Here is a 25,296-nt window from a genome sequence, read left to right on the forward strand (position 1 = left end):
CTCTTTTGCGACCCCTTGGACCGTAGCCTGCCAGGTCTCTCTGTCCATAGGATTTCCCTCTGTCCATAGGAATAATGGAGTGAGTTGCTGTTGCCTTCTCCAGGGCATCGGCCCAACCCAGGGATTGAACCCGAGATTCCTGCATTGCAGGCAGATTCTTTACCATCTGAGCAACCTGGGAAGACCATATTCATATTCTTTCCCATTATGGTTTATCAGAGGATGTTGAATTCAGTTCTCTGTGCTATGAAATAGGACCTTGTTTATCCATCCTATATGTAAGAGCTTGCATCTGCTAACCCCAAACCAGCGATCCATCCCTCTCCCACCTCCTCTCCCCCTTGGCAACCACAAGTCTGTTCTCTATGTCTCTGAGTCTGTTTCTGTTTTGTAGATAAGTTCATTTGTATCAGCTTTTAGATTCAACCTAAGAGTCATATCATATGGCATTTGTCTTTCTCATTCTGCCTTACTTCACTCAGTATGATAATCTCTAGGTCCATTCATGTTGCTGCAAATGACATTATTTCATTCTTTTTTATGGCTAAGCAATGTTCCATTATATATGTGCCATTCACATCTGGTAGAGATTGCCATAAGGTTAAATGAAATAATATTGCAAAGTTCTTGGCATAGTGTTTGTTATATGGAAAGAGTTAAATAAATATCAGTCTCTTCCTTTCTGCTTTTTAGAATTCTACCCTTAACCCCCACCCTGCACCACTTACTGCCAACTGTTTGCCTGGCCTGCCACTGGAAACAGCAGCTATCTAAGAGCCAACATGGCTTGCCAAACTGTACTTTTCCTTTTCAGTTCAGTTCAGCCACTCAGTCGTGTCCGACTCTTTGCAACCCCATGAATCGCAGCACACCAGGCCTCCTTGTCCATCACCAACTCCTGGAGTTCACTCAAACGTTCCTTTTACTGGACCCTAAAGCAGAGTGGTTTCCCCCAGCCTCTGGCTGGTCCCATGGGTAGACTGCTTTCTGCAGCTTAGAACTTACCACTTCCCACCCTCATTCCTCTCTGCTCTGTTTTGTTGTAAGAGGATAAGAAATGCATGGGGTCCCTGTGAGGAAACTTGAAGAAATTAAGTAAGTGGGGAAAAGTTATGTTAAGAAGACAGGTCCAGGGTTTCTCTGGTGGCTCAGTGGTAAAGAATAGACCTGCAATGCAGGAGATGCAGGTTTGATCTCTGATCTGGTAAGATCCCACATACTTCGGGGCAGCTGAGTCCATGCACCACAACTACTGAGCCTGTGGTCTACAACCCAGGAGCTGCGATGCAACTACTGAGCCCATGTGATGCAACTACCAAAGCCTGTGAGCCCTAGAATCCACGCTCCACAAGAGAAGCCACTGCAATGAGATGCCAAGGCCTGCAACTAGAGAGTAGCCCCCACTTGCCACAACTAGAGAAAAGCCTGCCCAGTAACAAAAACTCAGCACAGCCACAAAATAAATAAATAAAATTTAAAAAAAGAAGAGAGTCCACCCAGCAGAAGTCAGTTGAAGTTCTCCTCTCTCTTGTTAAAATCAATTTTATTTATTTATTTTTGGCTGCGCTGGGTCTTCATTGCTGTGGGTGGGCTTTGTCTAGTTGCGGTGCATGGGCTTCTCATTGCCGTGGCTTTTCCTGTTGAAGAGCACGGGCTCTAGGGCACCTGGGCTCAGTTGTTGCAGAGCACAGACTTAGTTGCCCTGAGGCGTGTGGAATCTTCTCTGACCGGGGATCGAACCCATGTCCCCTGCATTGGCAGGCAACTTCTTAATACCTGGACCACCAGGGAAATCCAGAGTTCTCTCCTCTTGCAGTGATCATTTATGTTCACTTCTCTTTGTATTGTATCTCTATGTATTATAAGGCCTTCAAGTCAACATTTATAAAGTCATTACTTTAAGCAAAAGCACATGCTATGTTGAGCATCGCTCCTGGCGTCTAAAACGACATGGTGTTTGGATGGGGCTGGCTGTCTGAGGAGGCAGTACAGGCAGCCTCCTGGGACGTGTTATCTGAGCTATTTCTTCTGACCCCAAATATCTCCCCTCACCAGCTGTCAGAGTGCCTGAAGTTCCAAAATTAGCTGATAGCTTTTTTTTGCTCCTCTTATTAAAATCTCCCAGTTCCTGGTAAATGCAAATAGATGAAGTTGTCAGTGGGACCTGCAACAAGCCTGGGGCCCCTGGAGACATACAGGAGCTGGGACTGGTTTGCAGACTTGTCCTTTTCTCAATACCACATTACTGGCCTGAGATAGCCAGGCGAGGGCGTGTGCCTGAGGAGACAGCCGACTTGATGGGAAGGCAGGAGGATGCTGAAACAGGGCAAGATTGCTTCTGATGTGGAAACCATTGAAAGGCACTGGCTTCACAAGGAGGGGAAGTAGGAAGGGGAGGAATCAGGAAACTGGGATTGACATACACACACTATTGATACTCAGCATAAAATAGATAACTAACGAGAACCGACGTTATAGCACAGAGAACTCTACTCAACGCTCTGCGGTAACCTAAATAGGAAGGAAATCCAGAAAAAGAGGGGATGTACGTATACGTAATGAACTTCTCTGGTGGCTCAGCGGTAAATAATCCACCTGCAATGTCGGGGACTCAGATTCGATCCCTGGGTCAGGAAGGTCCCCTGGAGGAGGAAATGGCAACTCACCATCCTGGAGAATCCCACGGACGGAGGAGCCTGGCAGGTTACAGTCCGTGGTGTCACAAAAGAGTCGCATATAATTTAGTGACTAAACAACAACAAATATGTGTATGAATAGCTGATTCACTTTGCTGTAAATAGAAGCTAACACAACATTGTAAAGCAACTGTACTCTAAGAAAAAGTAATTAAAAACAAAAACAGACAGAAAAATAAGCACAAAGAGACTAGGTTCATATTTGACCATTCAAGGGCAGAGGCTAGGGGAGGGAGCCTGAACTTCACAGAGGTGGCTTATGACCAGAAAGTCACAAAGTCAGTCTGAGAGCCCTGGGCCAGGACGGAGGGGACAAATTCACATTTTGCACTGAGAGTCTCCGTGCCTAGGGGAGGCAGCAGGTCGGAAGGCTGAGCAAAGCAGCAGATTGGGTGGGGATCAGCTGAGACCAAATTAGGTGTGAGGGGTTTCAGAGAGGCACCATCTTGGGATGTGGGTTGTTCTGACAACAGCTGGGTGGGGTGGGCCCTATTTTGGCTCCCACTGGGCCCTGGGAACACAGCTCAGGGACTGCATGCTGGGTCCCTGGGTTTACTTGCCTTCACAGGTCCCTATGGGATACTCAGACAACAACAACAACAATACAAAAACCAATAAAAAAGCCATGGTCTTTGTCCTCAGTTCCTGGCAGAGAGCTTCAAAACTCTTTGGACTTTCCAGAACATTTTCTGGCATCCCAGTGGTTAGGACTCTATGCTTTCACTGCTGAGGGTGAGGGCCCAAGTTCAGTCCCTGGTCAGGAAACTAAGATCCCACAAGCTTCGTGGTATGACAAAAAAAAGGAAAAGAAAAAAAATACCTTGAACTTTCCAGATGATGGGAGCATCTTTTGTTGTTGATAATGAGTCCTCTCTTTTTTCTTTTTTGGGCAGGCAGCATGTGGGATCTTAGTTTCCCAACCAGGTATTGAACCTGTACTCTCCGTAGTGGAAGCTGGGAGTCTTAACCGCTGGACCACCAAGAAAGTCCCTATAATGAATCCCTTCTAACCATACTTTAGTTTATGCTAACAAGGTGACCCCTAAATAGCTTCACGATGGAAACTGGTTGTTGTGTGTGTGTGTGTGTGTGTGTGTGCACTCAGTTGTGGCTGACTGTTTGCAACCCAATGGACTGTAGCCTGCCAGGCTCCTCCATCCATGGGATTTCCCAGGCAAGAATACTGGAGTGGGTTGCTATTCCCTTCTCCAGGGGCTCTTCCCAATCCAGAGATCAAACCCACTTCTCCTACATTGCAGGAGGATTCTTTACCACTAAGCCCTGGGGGCAGCCCAAACAAAGGGAAATAGCCCTTCAGCGGTACGGGTCATGTGCAGCCCTGCAGTTCTCAAAGACTACAACACCCGCTCCAGGCAGCACTGCACATGGAGATGGAGCATCTTCGCAGGGGCAGCACTTGTCCGTGTCATGCATCAGCTTCTGTCATTTCTCTTTCTCTGTCTGGGTTCCACTTCCCCAGGGCAGCTGCGATGCTCGAAAGCTCCAGACTAATCTGACTTCCTCAGGAACCCCCAACAGAGCCCAGCCCGAGGCTGAACACAGAGTAAAAGCCTTGCGAGCACATTCTGATCCACCTAAGGTGGCTTCCCACTGCTCCCACACCACGTCTGCAGCATGGCCCCCAGCCCATCCCTAAGCACTGCGATTCGAAGGCTCCATCAGAACAGGTCATACCTTAAGCCCCTGGCTCACTGTCAGTGAATTTCTGACAGACAAGTGCTTTCCTGCCCATCCCCCCTCTCCCATCACTCATTGTTCTTGTCACAAATTAAAATGAAAAGCAGGCAGTGCTGAGGGAAGGCTGTAGCCCCACTCTTGACACCTCCCGCGCAGAAAAGCATTTGACAACCGGTTCCCATGGCAACAGGCTTTCTTTGAAATAATTTCTCCTTCAGTGTACCAGTCCCCCCGCCTTTCTCTTCTTGGGAGTAATGGCCAGCATCAAAAATGAGATCAGACAAGCAGAGAAGATCGAGCAGGCCAGAGCCCAGGAGGGCAAATTCAATGCCTCTGTCCTTAGGGTGCTCACCAAAGGGTTAAGAGATGCCAAGGAGGAGGCCTGAGAAAAGCTGACAACAGCATCAACAGGCACTATTTTGAGCCACACGATCGGGCAGAGCTCTCTAATTTTGGAAGAGGACCGTGTTCGCACATTCTGTGCAACAGTGCCTGCCCCGGAAGCTGCTGGCTTCCTTTGGTTTTTTTTTTTTTTACTGTTGTTTTTTTGTTTTTTGGTGCCTTGGTGCATGGAGAGTGCTTTCCTCTCAGAGGAAAGCTGTCCTCATCCTTGACCTTGACCTCAGTGTGCTAAGTGGTGAGACCCAGGCCTGACTTCTGTTATAGGCTGACTTGTGGTTCTCCCACCATGCATCAAATTTGTCTGTTGAAGTCCTGACTGCCAGGACTTCAGAATATGACTTTGTACCTTGGAGGCAGAGCCTTTAAATGTTAGGGGAAACACTGACTGAAACCTCCCCTGCTGGACAGGCAGCATAGTAGCCGCTTGCAGTAGTTATGTTACAACAGGAGGTCCTGGTAAGGAATGCGGAACTAACAAGCTACCACCAATGGGGAAAATTCAGGAAAGGTAAAAAAGAGAGCGGAGTTTCCAGTCTATATGTCCTACCAACCTCCCAGAATCTTCCTTGTTGGAATCCATCTTGGCTGAGCGATGTGCTTGGCACCAGGAAGGACTCTGAGTCAGAATGATTGGCCAGAGACAACCAAGAAACTAACCCCATCACCATAAAACCCAGGACTGGGAGCTGCGTGGCAGAACAGTCCCCCTGGCTTCCCTTAGCCTCCTGCTCTCTGCCCAGGTGCTCCTTCCCAATGAAGTCTCGTACTTTGTTATGTGTCTCCTCACACAATTCATTTCTGAGTGTCAGACAAAAGCCCTCTCTTGGGCCCTGGAAGGGGTCCTCCTTCTTGCACCAACTGGAAGAGTCACATAAAGAGGTGATTAAGTTAAAAGGACAACCCTATGGCTGAAAGGAAAGAAGAACTAAAGAGCCTCTTGATGAAAGTGAAGGAAGAGAGTGAAAAAGTTGGCTTAAAACTCAACATTCAGAAAACTAAGATCATGGCATCCGGTCCCATCACTTCATGGCAAATAGATGGGGAAACAATGGAAACAGTAACAGACTATTTTTCTGGGCTCCAACATCACTGCAGATGGTGACTGCAGCCATGAAATTAAAAGAGGCTTGCTCCTTGGAAGAAGAGCTATGACCAGCCTAGACAGCACATTAAAAAGCAGAGACATTACTTTGCTGACAAAGGTCCATGTAGTCAAATCTATGGCTTTTCCAGTAGTCATGTATGGATGTGAGAGTTGGACTATTAAAAAAACTGAGTGCTGAAGAATTGATGCTTTTGAACTGTGGCATCGGAGAAGACTCATGAGAGTCACTTGGACTGCAAAGAGATCAAACCAGTCAATCCTAAAGGAACTCAATCCTGAATATTCATTGGAAGGACTGATGCTGAAGCTGAAACTCCAGTATTTTGGCCCCCTGATGAGAAGAGCTGACTCACTGGAAAAGACCCTGATGCTGGGAAAGATGGAAGGTGGGAGGAGAAGGGGACGACAGAGGATGAGATGGTTGGATGGCATCACCGACTTGATGGACATGAGTTTGAGCAAACTCCGGGAGTTGGTGATGGACAGGGAGGCCTGACATGCTGCAGTCCATGGGGTTGCACAGAGCTGGACACAACCGAGTAACTGAACTGAGTGACTGACTGAATTTAAAAGGAGCCCACTGGGGTGGGCCCTAATCCAAGCTGCCCGCTGCCTTTATAAGAAGAGGCCATTGGATACAGAAGAGACACCAGAGATGTGCGGGCTCTGAGGAAAGGCAGTGTGAGGATCAGTGAGAGGGTGGCTGTCTGCAAGCCAAGGAGGGAGGCCTTGGGAGAAATCAGCCCTGCCGACACCGTGATCTTGGACTCCCAGCCTGCAGATGGTGTGTTGTTGTGGCAGCCTGAGCACACTTATACCGCTTCCCTCTAGGCTACAGAACCTCCGCTTGTCAGCCTGGGGTTCAAGAATGTCAGTCCAAAATCCTCTGCTTTACATTCCCTACAGAGGGAAGTGGGCTTCCCCAGGAACTCCAGCAGGCTCCCTGCCCTCACCACGCGCCATGTGATACCCTTGTGCCTCTGTGTGTCTGCAGGTCTATTCTCTCACCGGATACGGCACTCCGTGAAGTGAATGATGGAGGCCCCGAGTCCACCTATTATGGAAAAAGAGGCTGGATAGGTCTGAGAGATTCAGGGTGGGGAGGCTGGGTGACCTAAGCAGATGTGTCCTTGCGTCTCCATCCACCCATGTTCACCATATTTTAATGTTTAAGAGATCCCAGAGTGGGATGCTTTGAGGTTGGGCTGCTGTCTTCACCGTATTTTAATGCATATGAGATCCTGGAATGGGATGCTTTGAAGCTGGGCTGTTATCTTCTTTCAATTGTATCCTGGCCACTGGGACTGTGCTTTGCATGAAGTCACTTAATAAGGGTCTCTGAATAAATTAAATGAATCTTATTCTGTTCAAGAGAAGGAAGCTTTAGTATTTAAATCAGAAGAGAAATTGCTGGTCTCTTTTCCCCTTCTTCTTCCTTCCTTCCTTTTTTTTTTCTCTCTCCCCTTCCTTCACTCTTCTTAATTTTTTGGCTATGCCGCGCAGCATGTAATATCTTAGTTCCCCAACCAGAGATCAAACCTGTGCATGCCCTGCATTGGAAGCACAGAACTTTAACCACTGGACACCAGGGAAATTCACACTTTGTTTTGCAGAGGAGGAGACAAAGGCTTAGGAAGCAAAGTGAAGCAGAACCAGGACCAAAACCAAGCTCTTCCGAATCCAAATCCAGGGGTCTTTCTGCTCTGCCATGCACTGAATTTAATACACAGCTGGCCATGTATATACCCATGTCAGGAGAACGAAGACAATACCTATATTTTCAGGTAAGTATAGTCCCTTAGGGAGACGTCCATAGTGGCTCAGCGGTGAAGAATCCACCCGTAATGCAGGAGATGCAAGAGACACAGGTTGGATCCCTGGGTCAGGAAGAGCCCCTGGAGGAGGGCATGGAAAACCACCCCAGTTTTCTTGCCTGGAGAATCCCATGGACAGAGAAGCCTGGAGGGCTATGGTACATGGGGCCGCAGAGAGTTGGACACGACTGAAGCGACTGAGCTCGGATGTATGCATAGTCTCTTAGGATCAGTATTCAAATGTGGATTTACCTACTGCGTTTCAAAGGACCTGATACTATTCTGTGTACTTCCTGGTATTTGCCTTTTTCATTTTTTGGCTCCCAGTCGAGTCTCAAGAGAAAAGACAGCACAGAGTGAGCATTCGAAACACTTAAAAAATAAGTTGATGAATAAATGAAAGCAGAGATAATCCCTAAATTCCTCCTACTGGCATTCAAAGCTCTCCATAATCTGGCAGCCTAATTTTCAACCTTCATGGACAAAATCCTTTGCTCTAGCTGATTTAGTTTCTCTGCTTCCAGAAGAATGCATCATTTGTGGCTCTCCTCTGGTCCTTCCCCCAGACTCAGATCACCCTTCTCTCTCTTATTTGTCCATCCAGAAGTAGCTTACATATTCAAGCCTCAGTGGAGCCAACCCTTCCTTTTGGCTTAGTGCACAAATAAGAGCAATAAATATTTGGAGTATGGAAGACATGCGTGGGGAAGGAATCTACAAAGCATCCTGAAATAGGGCTGCAAGTGAGGAAAGAAACTGGGAGAGATGGAAACTGAGGGGCTGCATTTGATTCTGCCGCTCACAGAAACTATGGCCTTGAGCAAGTCACAGACCCTGATGCTGAAGTTTCTTCATCTATACAATGGAACTTTAAACTAGGCAGTCCTTGAGATAATGCCAGCTTTCACACTCCGACTGCACATCAACCAAACAGCTGCTGTCTCTCTTTGTACGGCCCCCAACTCTTTTCTCTCCTCCTCCCCGAGGACATGTGTGCACAAAGCTCTGCCTTCCAGAGACCTTGACCATTAGCCTCCCCGTCTTCCTCTTTTTTGTTGTTGTTTCAGCGTATTCTTCTCTAATGATTCTTTCCTATGCATGTGTGCTTGCGCGCATGCTTAGTTGTGGTTGACTCTTAGCCACTCCGTGTCCTCCCTCCATGGGATTCTCCAGGCAAGAATACTGGAGTGGGTCGCCATTTCCTTCTCTAGGGGTTCTTCCCTACCCAGGGATTGAACCCGTGTCTCTTGTATCTGCTACATGGGCAGGTGGATTTTTTTTTAGCACTGTGCCACCCTAGTACCAGACTTGCCTTTCTGCCAGAAGTTCAATAAACACTAAGAGGCACAAATAAATACCACATTAAAGCACATCATAATCTAACTGATAAAAACCAGTGCAAAAGAGGAAAATTTTAGAGACTTACAGGGAAAAAAAAAGACACATCATATTCAAGAGAGTAAAAAGGAGATTTACTCCAGAATTTTTGTCAGAAGCAGTACAAGCCAGAAGATAAAGGAGTAACATCTAATGTGCTAAAATTAAAACAAAAAATTTCTATCCTAGAATTCTGTATGTAGTGAAAAAAAGGTTCTTTAAAAGTAGAGTGAAATTTAAAAAAACGTAGAGTGGAATAAAGACATTTTTCATAAAAACAAGCTGAGATAATTCATTGCCAATAGACTAGCATCACAAAAAACTGTAAAAGGAGTTTCCTCAGGCTGAAGGAAAAGGACGTGAGATTCAAATGTATATAAAAAAAATGAAGAGTGCTAAGAATATTAAATGAGTGAGCAAATATAAAAGACATTTGTTCTCATTTCTAAGTCATTTTTTTGGCTGAACCTGGAAGCTTGTGGGATGTAGGAGGTTAGTTCCCCTACCAGGATCGAACCTGAGCCCCCTGCACTGGAAGCGCAGAGTCTTGACCCCTAGACTGTCAGGGAAAGTCCCTCCTTTTAAAATCTTTTAAAAGAATACTGAACACAGAAATCAGTATGGGCTGGACTTCTCCCTCTGCTTAGGATCTCACTTTTTTTTAAAATAAATTTTGCTCCTTTTTAAAAACAATTTCATTTATTTATTTGTTATTTTCGGCTGTGCTGGGTCCTCACTGCTGTGTGTAGGCTTTCTTTCATTGTGGTGCTCAGGCTTCTCATTGTGGTGACTTCTGTCATTGTGGAGCATGGCCTTTAGGGCTTCAGCAGTTGTAGTTCCTGGGCTCTCAGCACAGGCTCAGTACTTGCAGTGCACAGGCTTAGATGCTCTGTGGCATGTGGGATCTTCCTTGATCAGGGATCAAACCCGTGTCTCCCGCATTGTTAGGTGGACTCTTCATCACCAAGCCGCCAGGGAAGCCCAGGATCTCACATTTTGGTGTTGGCTGGGCTCTGGAGGCATGCCAAAGAATCTGTTTGTGAGCTCATTCGTGTTGTTGGCGGAACCTGGTTCTAGGTTGTAGGCTGAAGGTCTAAGGTCTGCATTTCCTTGCTGACTGGTACCCAGGCTCTGCCATCAGTTTCCTGAGACCCACATTTCTTCTCACATGGTCCCCTCCATATTCAGAGCAACAATAATGTGTCTTGTTCTCACATTTTGACTCTGCCTGACTGCCTTTTTTTTTTATTAATTAGAAAAAGGCCTCTTATTTTTTTCTCTTAGATTTTTTTAAAGCAGTTTTGGTTTCACAGCAAAATTGAGAGGAAAGTACAGAGACTTCCCATGTATCGCCTATTCTACCACGGGTAGAAACTTCCCGCACCCATCAACTTCCCTTACCAGAGTATTCCCTCTCAACAGTCCCTACCATTTTCAACAATTTGTTACAACTGATAACTGTACTCTGACATCATCAGCACCTTAAGTTCATTGTTTTCCTTACATTCATTCTTGGTATTTTATTACATTCTATGGGTTTGGGGAAATGTCTAATAATATGAATCTGCTATTATAGCATCATGCAGAGTATTTTCATGCCCTAAAAATCCTCTGTGCTCTGCCTGTTCATCCCACCCCTCACCTTAACCCTTGGCAACCGGCAACCACTGATCTTTCTCCCGTCTCCATAGTTTTGCCTTCCCAAGAATGTCATATAGTTGGAATCATGCAGCAAGTAGTCTTTTCAGACTGACTTCTTTCACTTAGTGATACCCATTTGAGCTTTCCCTATGTCTTTTCATGGTTTGATAGCTCATTTCTCTTTAGTGCTGAAGAATATTCCACTGTCTGGATGAACTACAGTTGATTTACTGGAGGACTGCTTCAGTTCAGTTCAGTTCAGTCGCTCAGTCATGTCCAACTCTTTGCGACCCCATGAATCGCAGCACTGCTTAGTAGGTTCCAAATTTTGTCAGTTATGAATAAAGCTACTATAAACATCCATGTTGCCTTCCCAGGTGGCGCTAGTGGTAAAGAATCCATCTGCCAGTGTAGGAGAGAGCGGCAGGTTTAACCTCTGGGTCAGGAAGATTCCCTGGAGTAGGAAATAGCACCCCACTCCAGTATTCTTGCCTGGAAAATTCCAAAGGCAGAGGAACTTGTTGGACTACAGTCCATGGGGCCTCAAAGGGTCAGACAAAACAGAACACCACCACTGCAAATATCTATGTGCAGAGGTTTTGGCATGAGCATGTTTTCAGCTCCTTTGGATAAATACCAAGAATCATGACTGCTGAATGCTAGGGCAAAAGTATGTTTAGTTTTGTCAGAAACTGCCAAACTGTCTTCCAAAGTGGCTGCACCATTTTTATTCCCACCAGCAATCAATGAGAATTCCTGTTAGTTCATATCCTCGTGAGCATTTGGTGTGGTTCTGAATTCTGACCATTCCAATAATTGTGTTGCTGCTGCTAAGTCGCTTCAGTCGTGTCCGACTCTGTGCGACCCCGTGGACTGCAGCCTACCAGGCTCCTCCGTCCATGGGATTTTCCAGGCAAGAGTACTGGAGTGGGTTGCCATTGCCTTCTCCTAAATAATTGTGTAGTGGTATGTTACTGGTGTTTTAATTTGCATTTCCCTGATTGACATATGATGTGGAGCATCTTTCCATAGACTTATTTGTTGTCTCTATATCTTCCTGGGTGAAGTGTCTATTAATGTCCTTGGCTCATAAGTTCTCTCATTTTGGCCCTAAAGTTCTCGCGTTTAAAGGGCTTACATGATTAGATAAGGCCCATCCAGATAATTTCCCTCTTACTGTCAGCTGCACCATACGCGCATGTGCTCAGTTGCTTTTAGTCGTGTCCAACTCTTTGTGACCCTGTGGACTGTAGCCCTCCAGGTTCCTCTTATCCGTAGATTCTCCAGGCAAGAATACTGGAGTGGGTAGCCATTTCCTTCTCCAGGGGATCTTTCCAACCCAAGGATTGTACCTGCGTCTCCTGCTTGGCAGGAGGATTCTTTCTTTACCACTGAGCCACAGGGGAAACCCCAGCTGTGGCGTATGACATAATCACAGGAGCAAGATCTCAGACTCAAAGTCAGGAAAGGAGTGGGAAAAGGAAAGGCTTAACATATGCTTTTACGGAAGGTTTTTGACATGCAGAAGCTAGAGGTGGGCTAATTGTAAGCAGAACATCCTATGTGATTGTTCCATGTTGTATATTTGACTTTCTCTTTTTGTTCCTAAGTTGGAAGTAGGAGCAAAAATTAGGGAACCTAGCAGTTACTGATCAAGTGTTGACTCTTGTGAGCTGGCTGCTGTGGAGATTGTGAGTCAGAGAGCTATTTTTTCATATATGATCTAGCCATTTGTCAGTCTTTCAAGGGAGTAGTTGGAATATTTTGGGGGAGCCATTTTAGAAATTCTGCCTGTTGCAGGTATCTACAAAAAACCTACCTACAGCTAACATCCACTATAATGGTAAAAGATTGAATGTTTTCCCTTTAAGCTCAGGAGCAAGACAACAATGTTTGTGCTCACCACTTCTATTTAATATGGTACTGAGGGTTTCAGCCAGTGCCATAAATCAAGAAAAAGAAATAAATGATATCTAGATTGGAAAGAAAGAAGTAAAACTATCTTTAATCCCATATAAAACAATCATTTATGTAAAATAATTCATAATATCAAAAAAAGTTCTAGAACTATAAGTGAGTTTAGCAAGGTTGTAAGATACATATCAATATATAAAAATTAATTTTATTTCTATATACTAGCACAAACAAATTAAAAGATGAAATGACTCACAACATCATTGAAAATTAAATACTTAGGAATATATTTGACAAAATGTGTGTAAGACCTTGATATTCAAACCTACCAAATTTTGCTATAAAAATTAAACATGATCTAATAAATGGAGAGAGATACCATGTTCATGGATCAAATAATTGACTATTATAAAAATTTTAGTTATCTCCAAGTTGATCTGTACATTGAAAGCAATTCCAATGAAATTCCAGAAGGCTTTTTTTTTTTGGTAGAGATTGAGTAGTCTGTTGTAAAGTTCACATTGAAATGCAAAGGACCACAGTTAGAACAACTCTAAGAAAGAACAAAATTGGAGGACTTACGCTACCTGATGTTAAGACTTATTATAGTGTTACAGTAAATAAGAGAGTTAGCATTGGTACCAAGGTAGACAAACAGATCAACGGGACAGAATGGAGTCCAGAAACAGACATGCACATATATGGTCAATTGATTTCTGACAAAGATTAAAGAAACCATTCAGTAGAGAAATGATAATAGTGTTTTCAACAAATGGTGCTGGAGCAGTTGGATATCCATATGTACAAAAGAAAAAAAAGAAGCAAAACCTGGAAGAACCAAAAGAGAGAAACAGACAAATCCACAATTATAATTGCATATTGTAACATCCTTGTTTCAGTAATTCAGGAAACAAGTAGGCAGAAAATGAACAAGGAAAATGAAAAAAGTGTACAGCTTTTCAGCCAACTTGACTTAAACTTACAAACTACAACAGTAGAGTCCACATTATCTTCATGCGCACATGGAACATTCATTGAGACAGACCATATGTTAGATCACAAGACTTTGAAAGCATACAGGGTGTATTCTTTTCTAATAAAAGAATTAGGTTAGAAGTTAGTAATGAAAAGATGGTTGGAAACCCACATATTGGAAACTGGACAACATATTACTAAATAATTCATGCATCAGAAAAGAGATCATAAAAGAGATAAGGAAATATTTTGAAATGATTAACATTAGAAAATATAAAAATTTGTGGAATGCAGGTGAAGCAGTTCATAAAGGGGATTTCCAAAAGCTACCTCATTAACATAAACCCAATTCTGGTGAAAATGGGCTTGTGAATAATAAGACTTCTATTTCGCCTTTATGGCTCTGAAGCCATTTCAGGAACTGAGAACAAATATTATAACAAAAGATGTTCCCATTGTTTTTATTTCTCAGGAAATTACAAGAGTTTGGGAGCTGTGAGCTATGAACTGTGGCCGGAAGACTGAAATACGTATTTATTGTAAATCACAATATCTTTAACTACTTTGCACTGTCCTCAAAATGAATTTATGGTTTATGTGAAAAATCATAATGAAAATATTTCACTCATAAGTATTATATAACAAAATTATGGGATGTAGTTAAGGTGGTGTTAGATATAAATTTCTATGCTTAAATATATTTAAAACAATCATGAAACATAGAAAAGAAGAAATAATCCTCGAGAAGTTGGAAATGAAATAGTATATTAATTCTAAACATGAAAAGAAAGAAATAATAAAAAGTAAGGATAGAAATTGCTAAAATAATGATGGAGAGCTTGAACAAATCCAAAAGCTGATTCTTTGAAGAAAATCAATGGAGTAGCTAAACTTCTGGGAATATTAACCCAGAAAGAAAGAGCAAAAGACAAATAATAGAATAAGGAGCCATAAGTACAGAAACAAGAATAATTAAAGTCATCTGAATAGAATGCTGACAAATGTATGCCTATGCATTTAAAAAACTTAGATAAAATGGAAAAAATTACAAATCTGAGCTACTAAAATCGACTTCAAAAGAACAGAAAACTTGAGTAGTTCAATAGCCATTAAATAAATCTGATCAGTAGTTCAGTCCCTCTATCTTTCTAACCACTTTCAAATATTTTTAGGTTCAGATGATTTTAAAGGCAAATTTGTACTAAATCGTGGCTGAACAACATTTATTTATCCAGTTGACAGTCTATGAAAAAAATGATAATGAAAATATTTGGAGTATTGTATAATAAAATTATGGGAAACAAATGTTATTTATATATTTAAAGTATTATAAACCAAAATTATGGGTTTAAATGTTATTGCCTTTCTGGCTTTTCTATTTTCTTATGAAAAGTCAGGAGTACAGTTAGCTCTCCATATTTGCAAGTTCTGGATCTGTGAATTCAACCAAAGGCAAATTGGAAATATTCCGAAAAAATATCCAGACAATTCCAAAAATCAAAATTATTATAACATTTACATTATAGCAGGTATTATAGGTAATTCAGAAATGATTTAAAGTATATGGGAAGAAGTCGGTAAGTTATATGCAATTACTCTGCATAGAAAGGGGCTTTCCTGGTGGCTCAGACAGTACATTCACCTGCAGTGTAGGAGACCTGGGTTTGATCTCTGGGTCAGGAATATACCCTGGCGAAGCTCCCCTGGAGTGGCAACCCACTCCAGTATTCTTGCCTGAAGAATTCCATGGACAGAGGAGACTGGTGGGCTACAGTCCATGGTGTAACGGAGAGTCAGAGAGGACTGAGCCCGAGCATCAGGGCCCATTCTTGTGTCCTGAGAACTTTGTCCACTTCATAAGCAGATTGCTCAGTTCAGGTTAACCTGCCCGTTCCTGGCAGCCTACCTGGTAGAGAAGGTACAAGGGCCTGGCCTTTACCCCTTGTAGTGCAACTTTGATGGATTTCTAAGCCAAAACCATTCGCATTACAGGTGGAATACAATTCAGATCGATGCCACCGAGCACTCTGAAACATCAAAGAGCAGCCAGCCAGGCTCTGGTCAAGGACTAGTTTCCACATACTCCTGCTGCTGCTAAAATCTACCAGTCCAGGGGAGGAATAGACTAGGGGGCCAAATTGCCATCTTAGTCATCATCAAAAAGCCCATCGAAGGCCCTGAATATGGCCTGGGTAACCTCTGACGCTGGGTCCTCATCCCACATTGCCTATTGTAGGCCATAAATCCAGACTTGTGATGGGGCTTGGGAGTCCAAAGGATCATCATCTTAGTTGTGTTTGCTTATTTATTTATTTTTGTCTGTGCTTTGCTGCATGGGGGATCTTAGTTCCCTGACCAGGGATTGAACCTGCGCCCCCTGCACTGGACTGCAGTCTTACCACTAGACCTCCAGGGAAGTCCCTATCTTAGTTTTAGACCCATAAATCACCTTCAGATTGGAACCCTGGGAATTCTGGATTGGTTGGTAGGTGTTTTTCCCAAGATGGCAACACACTGAGACCTAGACATTTACTGTCGCCTCAGGTCTGTATAACAGCTTTCTATTTAGAAACTTTAAAATGTTCACTAGCCACCATTTGATTAATTTTTTAAAACTGGAGTATATCTGATGATGGGAAAGATTGAAGGCAGGAAGAAAAAGCGGTGGCAGAGGTTGAGATGGTTGGATAGCATCACTGACTCAGCAGACATGAGTTTGAGCAAACTCTGGGAGACAGCGAAAGACAGGGAAGCCTGCTTGCTGCAGTCCACGGTATGGCAGAGTTGGACCAAACAACAATAACAACAAGTTCAGGAGGCGTCATCAGCCTTGTATGGGGTATTACTAGGGCATGCATTATGATGGCCTGTCAGCAGAACTCAGCGTCCTTTCTTCACCAACATGGTTTCCACTGTCTTACACATGTTCGTTTGAAATACAAAGTTTGCTCTTGTGGAAGAGAATCTTGCCATTTGTGGCAACATGGATGCACCTTGAGGACATAATCCTAAATGAAATAAGCCAGACACAGAAAGACAAATACTGTATAATCTCACTCATATGTAGAATCCAAACCAGACAGTAGAATGGTGGTGATCAGGATTTGGGGAGTGGAAATGGGAGCATACTGGTCAAAAGGTACAAACTTTCACTTACTCAGGATGAATAAATTCTGGAGAGCTAAGATATAACATGGGACTATAGTTAATAATACTGCAGTGTGCACTTGAAATTTACTGATAGAGTAGACAGCTTAAGTGTTCTTACCACAGACACAATGGTACCTGTGTGAGATGATGGATGTGCTCATTATCTCGACTGTGGAGATCATTTCACCATATATTGTCTGTCCTAAGTTGCTTCAGTACTTTGGCCACCTCATGCGAAGTGTTGACTCATTGGAAGACTCTGATGCTGGGAGGGATTGCAGGCAGGAGGAGAAGGGGACAACAGAGGATGAGATGGCTGGATGGCATCACTGACTCGATGGACGTGAGTCTGAGTGAACTCCAGGAGTTGGTGATGGATAGGGAGGCCTGGCGTGCTGCAATTCATGGGGTTGCAAAGAGTCAGACATGACTGAGCAACTGAACTGAACTGAACTGAACTGAAGTTGCTTCAGTTGTGTCTAACTCTTTACAACGCTTATGGGCCATAACCCACCAGGATCCATTGTCTATGGGAATTCCCAGGCAAGAATACTGGAGTGGGTTGCCATTTCCTCCCCAGGGGATCTTCCTGACCTAGGGATGGAACCTGACTTTCTTACATCTACTGCACATGGCAGGCGGGTTCTTTACCACTAGCGCCACCTGAGAAGCCCATCCTGGGTTTGCTCTCTGGTCTTGGAAGATTCCACACACCTTGGGGCAACTGAGCCATGAGCAGCAACTACTGAGCCCACGTGCCCTAGAGCCCATGCTCTTGAAAAAGAGAAGCCACTGCAATGAGAAGCTCACACACTGCAGCTAAAGGGCAGCCCCTTCTCGCCACAACTAGAGGAAGTCCGTGCAAAGCAACGAAGACCTGGTGCAAGCAAAAATAAAGCAATAAAAATTTTTTAAAGTACACTGTACTTTGAAAATATATACAATTTGTATTTGTTAATTATACCTCAGAAAAGCTGGAAAAACATAAAGTTTCCTTTTCTGACCGTTATTATTTCAAGAATAGTAATACTCTTTAATAGTAATAATAGTAATTGAGTTTGTTGGCAAAACTGTTGTGCCAAGAACCCAGGAAAGGCCCTCAGTGGGGTTCTGCCTTTAGTCCATGCAGAGCAGGGGCAGGTCTGGGATGGGATGGGAGGTGGGGGTGAGCGTCCCCGACCTTCCCTGGGGACTTTTTGCAATGGCTCCCAGCAGTGGCACCCCCTCAAAGTCTGGGTAACTTCCTCTGGGAACGTTTCCCTTCATGGGTGGGTGGGGGTGGGGAAGATGGGGAAAGGTCTCAGCTGTCTCTTAGACTAATGGACAGCTCCAGTTGGTGGCCTGAAAGAGAGACTGAAATCCTACACGGTGCTTTTCTCCTATGATAGAATTGATTCTGGCATGTGCTTCTGGAATTACTCTGGTTTAAAAAAAAAATGTCCATTTGGGATGTCAAGGGCCACTTGGGCAGGGAGAGCTGTGTAATGTAGATCCTGAATGGGGACAACGCCAGGGCCTGTTCAGTGGGAAGGCTAGCTCTTGAGACAGCCACCTATGGACACTGTCTTCCATTCTGAGAGACTGTCTGAAGGAGTGTTAAGTCTTCCCTGGGCAAACTCAGGAGTTCCTGGTCCCCCCAAACAGGTGGGGGATGGGAGAGATGTCTGCTTTAATCCTGGGCCTTTAGACCATCCAAAGATTATGCTGATGGTCAAACAACAGCAACAACAACAACAGCAGCAAAACAAATCCTGAATGAGTTTGACAATACTTGTCTCAGATCCTCTTATACTTCACTTGTATATTTCATCTCAGGCTCCACTCCCTCAAAACCCCACCTTCAACCATCTCGCTTCAAAACTGCTTTGGAACTGAGAGAGTAGCATTGACATATAAACACTGCTGCTACTGCTAAGTCGCTTCAGTCGTGTCCGACTGTGTGTGACCCCATAGACGGCAGCCCACCAGGCTCCCCTGTCCCTGGGATTCTCCAGGCGAGAACACTGGAGTGGGTTGCCATTTCCTTCTCCAGTGCATGAAAGTGAAAGTGAAGGGGCTCAGTCGTGTCCGACCCTCAGTGACCCCATGGACCTTCCAGGCTCCTCCGTCCATGGGATTTTCCAGACAGGAGTACTAGAGTGGGGTGCCATTGCCTTCTCCGATATACACACTACCGCGTGTGAGATAGATCGCTAGCGGGAAGCTGCTGCATAGCACAGGGAGCTCAGCTCAGTGCTCTGTGATGACCTAGAGAGGTGGCATGGCGGTGGAGGTTCAAGAGGGAGGGGATATGTGTATACATACAGCTGGTTCACTTCATTGTAGAGCAGAAACCAAGACAACATTGTAAAGCAATTATCCTCCAATTAAAAGTAAAGTGAAAAAAAGTGAAAGTCACTCAGTCATGTCCAACTCTTTGCAACCCCATGGACTACAGAGTTCATGGAATTTTCTAGGCCAGAATATCAGAGTGGGTAGCCTTTCCCTTCTCCAGGGGTTCCTCCCAACCCAGGGATCGAACCCAGGTCTCCTGCACTGCCGGCAGATTCTTCACCAGCTGAGCCACAAGGGAAGCCCAAATTAAAAGTGAAACAAACAACTCCCTCAACCCCCCTGCTTTCTCTGTCCTGCTTGTAGGTCTCCCTTGGACATGGCTTGTGTTCATTAATTTTTTCCTCCTATTTCTTTAGATAACCCCAAGCCAGATTTGGTCCTAAACTCCCCCCACTCCCACCAACTTTATAGTTTCTTTGCCAATGCTCCGTCTAGGCTTGTCAGGACAGATCCACAGTGGCTGGTGGGGCAGAGTGAGTTAGCATTTGCCAGGAGGGAGCAAAGGTGTTTGCAAGGGGAGATGTGATGATGGTGAGAGAAAGAGATGTTATTACCCTTCTCCAATCTCTCTGGAAGTGGGAGAGAATGAGCAGCTTCTCCTCAAGGGGCTTGAGGGCAATAGACTCTCAGGAGGACCAGAGTTCAATCAAGGAATACGGTCATAGAGTATCCAGCAAGGACTCTGGTCATATAGGCTAGTCGTTCAGGACACTGTGGAAATCCAGTAGGCATGTGGGAGGGTCTTAAAGATCAGACACTGGGGAGGAGGCACAGTGTAGTGTGGACATGAAAGTAAAGTTAGGAACTGATGCCGAGATCTTGTGTTTAGGATGGACAAAAAGAGAAGCTTGGCAGGACTGGCTGGTACAGGGGGAGATGTCAGGTGACACCTACAGCCTGAGAGGCCCCTAATGAAAAGCGAACTTCAGCACTGGACTATGTCATCTTGGAAGCCTTGGCCTCCAAGGGTCAGGATTGGAGACAGATTAAGTAAGAGGTGAGACCAATCTCCAGGAAGGTTTGGCTCAAGTGATTGGGAGAGAGTGTTGAGCATCCCTCCTAACACTTACAGTGGGTCGATCTGCACTATGTACAGCCCTTGAGGAATGCTCCCCCACTGTGCTGTAGAAAAGAGGAAATGCTCTTCCTCTTTTCAAGAGGCTAAAGACGAGAGAAATTTTAACCCCTCTATCCATCTATAAAGGGCTTCTCAGGTGGCTCAGCGGTAAAACATCTGCTTGCTGACACAGGGGACTCGGGTTCAATTCTTGGGTTGAGAAGATCCCCTGGAGAAGAAAAAGCAATCCACTCCAGTATTCTTGCCTGGAAAATCCCATGGACAGAGAAGCCCGGTGGGCTAGTCCATGAGGTCGCAAAGAGTCAGGCGTGACTGGAGCACCAGCACAATATATCTATATAGCAAAAAATGACTTCATCCAAGAAATGCAGTATTTCACCTTTGGGTCACTTCCTCTTTGGCAGAATAGAGGCTGGTGAATGTCAAGGTACAGTTACTTGTCTAAGCAAATGGGCTGGAGGTCTCCGAAGGACCCGGCCTCCACCTGTCATTTCTTGTAGGTTAAAAGGGAAATCAGTGATGGGTGAACTGAGCTCCCTCTCATCTTTGGAGACCAAGTCCAAGTATTTCCATCCCAGCATTTCGCTCTCAGTTTTTTTTTTTTCCCTAGAAAAATTCAAGATCTTTGTGATTTAGCTTGATTTTCTAATTTTCATCTCTCAAAAAAATTTTTTTAGTAATTAAATCCCTTTGTTAAGCAAAAGTTTATACAGAACCACAATAAACAATGCACAAAAAACTCAGAATCTTACCAGAATGGATTTATTTTATAACTTCACATTTATAGCACTTTACTTTATATGCTGAGAATACACGAGAACAATGAGGCCATTTTTACAAATACAAAAAACACATGAAATCCGGGTGTATCACTTTGTTTGAACAGTATTGAAAAATTGAACTTATAAAGATAAGTATTCACAAGTGGTACCTTTTTTTTTTTTTTAAGTAAAAGCCTGTTCCTACAATTTCAGGATATTCCTTCAGTTAAAAGTATTTACCATCAGAAAGAATAATTTATTTCTTATAATCACTAACAATAGTCCAATAGCTGGAAAACTGATCACAAAGATAACAGACAATAAGTGCTCCAACTTACCACAAGCACTTAATGGTTTCTAATCGAATGTTGTCACAACCAGACAGATTACCTATTTACTCATTATTGCAGGACTGTTAGAAAAAGAAAACATGCGCTGATCAGACAATAAGCATGGGAAAGATAAGAGAAAGAGCCCCCATGTATTGAGGGCTTTCTGTGTTCCAGACATCACATTAAGTGCTTAAAAGGCATTATGTCATTTGATCCTAACAACAACCCTATTCTATAGTCCTCCCATTTTTCTGACGAGGAAAACTGATACTTAGAGAAGCTGAAGCCAATTGTTTATTGTATATACAAAGCTGCCAGGATGTGAGACATCAATTGTGTTGGAGCCTTGTGTAGTGCTTAACTGAATGATGCTCATTTATGCTTGAAGCACACTTGGCATCACAGGACATGCATAAAAGCCTGACTGAAACACTTCTGAAGTGCTATGGTTTCCTTAATCTATGAAGAATGAATAGAAGTTTAGCTGTGTGCTTGGATCTCACCAGGGAATCTTTTTTCCAAGGTCTGCACAAAATGAGTCAATCTGAAAACAACAGTGAGCCTGCTGGCAAACACCAGTGTGTTAAAATCTGGATATCAGCACACTTGTGTCTGTCTACCTGTTATCTAATAGAGATTTAAAGAGTGTAAAACACAACTTCAACATGGAACTGCTGAAATGTCCCTGCAGAACTACAAAGCACGATTTGAAAACTGTGATCCCAGTGGAGAGTGGATTAGGAAGAGTCACAGAGGTCCCAACTTCCGTCTGTGCTCTGCCACCTGTTAGCGTTTTGATGTTGAGCAGACCATGTAACCCATGTGGACTTTTTTTCTTTCTCACGTATCTAGTTATTTTTAATTGGGAGATATTTTTTAAAATTATGATTTGTTTAGTTTTGGGTGTGCCATTTGGCAATGTGGGATCTTAGCTCCCCAACCAGGGATCAAATCTTCAACCCCTGCATTGGAACTGTGGATTCCTAACCACTGGACCATCAGGGAAGTCCCCCTCTCTTTTAAAATGAGTGTAATTATACCACACTGGGCATGCTGTACACATGAAATGAGATACATGTAAAATGCCTGGCGCAGAGCATTTTCTCAGTAATTATCAGCTTACTTCCTCTCTTCTTTGTTTTTGTCGTCACTAAAAATCTCTAACCACTGGCCTGAATCAAAACGTGGTCGGTGCATCCCTGCTCCTCCAGGCCCTCCTGTGATGTCCACCCTTTCTTGAGAATGTCCCTCATACCATGGACTTCTGTGTCCTTGGGGGTAACACACTGCCTGGAACCATCTATCTGACACCCAGCAGAGATATGGGGAGTACTTCCCAAGAAAGGAAAGAGAGGACCAGGATGGAGGAGTCATACTCATTCAGCAATGACACTTCTCTTGGCTTCTACTGGCTTCCAGTGTGTGCTTCCTTATTTACACACAAGGTTATTTATTTAGCTTTTCATATTCAGAGGCCATGAGCAGGGCCAGGCTGGTAGGTTTATGATGGTTAGCTCTCTGAACACTGTCTTATATGGTACTCAGAGAGAGAGCTTGCTGATTTGAGAAAGGAAAACAAATTAATTCAAACAGTTGGGATTTTTAAAATGGATGACAAAAGAGATTTTTTTTTCTCACATCATTTCTTTCTTTTGGTCTATTGGGAGGGATTTAAAGGACACCTGGTTCAGATTCCTTTAGGCTTCTGAGCTCCTATTTGGAATTTAAGTTTTTGTTTATTAATAATCATCTGTGAATCACAGGGTTGATCCCTGGATCAGGAAGATCCCCTGAAGGAGGGCATAGCAACCCACTTCAGTATTCTTACCTGGAGAATCCCATGAACAGAGGAGCCTGGTGGGCTATAGTCCATTAGGTCAGGATTGCACAGAATCAGACACAACTGAAGAGACTTAGCAATTATTTTTGTAGAGTCCAAGAAGCTCTCAGATTTTTTTTTTCTCTCCTTATGAAGAAGAATCAAGACCTTCCTTGCCCAAGGGACTTCCCTGGCCACTCAGAGGTTAAGGCTCCATTTTCACTGAAGGACATATGGGTTCAATCCCTGGTTGGGGGACTAAGATCCCACATACCCCACGATGCAGCCAAAAAGATGAAAGAAAAACAAAATAAAACCTGGCTTGAATGCTTTGATTTCAACTGTGCAAATTATAGAGAAAAAAAGACTGAAAAGGTCTTAGCCTAATAACGTGGCTGTCCCTCCACCCACCGTCTGTGGGTCACCCTTGGAGTTGGGTTTTAGTCATTGGCCTCGTTACCCCAGTGGCCATAGCCATCCCCTCCCTCTGGCTCTTCAGTATTCTCATTTTCGAAAGCGGCCTCTTCCTCCTCTTCTTCCCGGATGACCTTCATTAACTGCAGGAAGCTGGGAGGCCGGCCCTGGTCTTTCAGCTCCCTAAGTCGACACCAGAGTACCTCACTGAGGCTTGCCCCGGCCATGACCTGCTCCAGGCGGATTTGATCGGCGATGTTCCTGGGGATGGCCCGCTTCTCCACCGCTCTCCGCAGCAGGGTTTCTAACCGTAACACGTAGGCTGAGACTTTCTCTCCTTCCTCCTGATAGGTTTTCAGGTACTTCACCTGGGAGGTCCGGCGGCTCTCCAGGTTCCCAAACACTTGCTTAAATGCTTCCAAACACTCCTCCACGCTGATGGATGGATTGTCTGCCTGGACTATGTGCATGAGGTCCAGGGCTGGCCCGCGAAGGCTTTCCATCAACCATCTCTTCTTTTCTGCCTCTGCTACCGGCCACTCTTTGACTATCTCAGTGGCCTGTTCCAACCAGACTTCAAAGGGCTCTTCCTCGGGGGCAGGCACGGCGCTCCCTGAGAACACTCTCAGCTTCCGGTACCTCATGGGGAGCAGAGGCTGAGGGGCATGTGCTACCACCTGTCCCAACACATGGGCCAGTAACTCTGGTGAGATGCAGGGCACGGCTGCTGGAGACAACCCCTGGTGCCCAAGTGCCCGGAACATTCCTGAGACTGTCTGTCCCTCTTTTTCTAGAAAGAGGTTCAGTCTTTCCAGAAATTCCGTGTCCTGGTTAGGGGTCTTGAAGATGACTTTCCAGACACCTCCCTTGCCCTGAACCTCGCTGGGAATCACAGAGACCTCAGGGTCCTCAAGCAACTCTAACAGCACTACGTTGGCATTTTCCTGCTTCCGGAATATTTTGCCAAGGAGTCTATACCTGCCCAAAGGCTTTAAAGTCTCCTGCAGGACCTCCTGAATCTCATCCTCGCTGCAGTCCACTGGGATCCCCATAACCATCAGTGATTTCTGATCATCCACACTCAGAATCCTACACCAGTCCTCCAACAGGGCCAGCGCCATTGCCGGATACTGACTGGCTGGAACTCTATGGCTACTGATTAGCTTATGGGACAGACTGGCGCTGACTTCAAATTGAGAAAATCCCAGATGAGCTTCTAGACTTATAACCCACCAGTTAACAGGTCCTGGGCCAATCACCCTTGCTGCTCAGTGGCAAGAACCTGGCCTTTTCCGTGAGGTCTCCAGACCTGCCCCAGGTTGTATCTCAGTTATGAGGGGACCATGGCCAGAGGCTCTGCAGTCTCGTTGAGGAGCGGGGGTGGGGACCTGCCCCACAGGAAGCACGTGGCAGTTCCTTTCACCCCTCTCTGGGTCTCTGCCGCCTCACCTCTCTCTAGCCAGTGGGGAGATGCCTCCACTCTGGCAGCCAGAACTCTTGGAGGGAAGTTTCCCAGCAGAGTGGCTTGGGCTCCTAGGGAAACAAGGCTCAGTTTTATCACACAGCCCTCTCCTTTCTGGGAAGCATGGGTACCTGGTGAGGGATGGAAGCGGGAGAGGGGAACAGGGAGACTGCCTTACATTATAGTTGAGTCATCGTTCTTCTTTGCTTACAGTGATTTTTTACTCTTCGGGACCCTCCTGCAATCGGGCTTCCCCTCAGGCATGCCAGTTAATGGAGCTCCAGTGACGGACAGGACTCAAGATCTTTCCCACATGAAAAGTGA

The 25,296-nt window shown here is 44.6% G+C and overlaps 1 protein-coding gene across 1 annotated transcript; it reads right to left on the bottom strand.

Annotated features, from left to right (window-relative positions):
* Nucleotides 1-23,536: 23,536 nt before the first annotated feature.
* On the bottom strand, nt 23,537-24,631 carry PNMA2 (PNMA family member 2). The gene has a single exon (XM_068973704.1). It carries the CDS (start codon nt 24,629-24,631, stop codon nt 23,537-23,539), a length of 1,095 nt encoding a protein of 364 aa, XP_068829805.1.
* Between the last annotated feature and the right edge of the window lie 665 nt (nt 24,632-25,296).

Source organism: Capricornis sumatraensis, chromosome 6 (genome assembly GCF_032405125.1).
Source record: "Capricornis sumatraensis isolate serow.1 chromosome 6, serow.2, whole genome shotgun sequence".
In the NCBI taxonomy this organism is placed as follows: domain Eukaryota; kingdom Metazoa; phylum Chordata; class Mammalia; order Artiodactyla; family Bovidae; genus Capricornis; species Capricornis sumatraensis.

Bases quoted from the DNA above. Each gene is read 5' to 3' on its own strand.
- PNMA2 (XM_068973704.1), bottom strand. From the start codon at position 24,631: ATGGCGCTGGCCCTGTTGGAGGACTGGTGTAGGATTCTGAGTGTGGAT.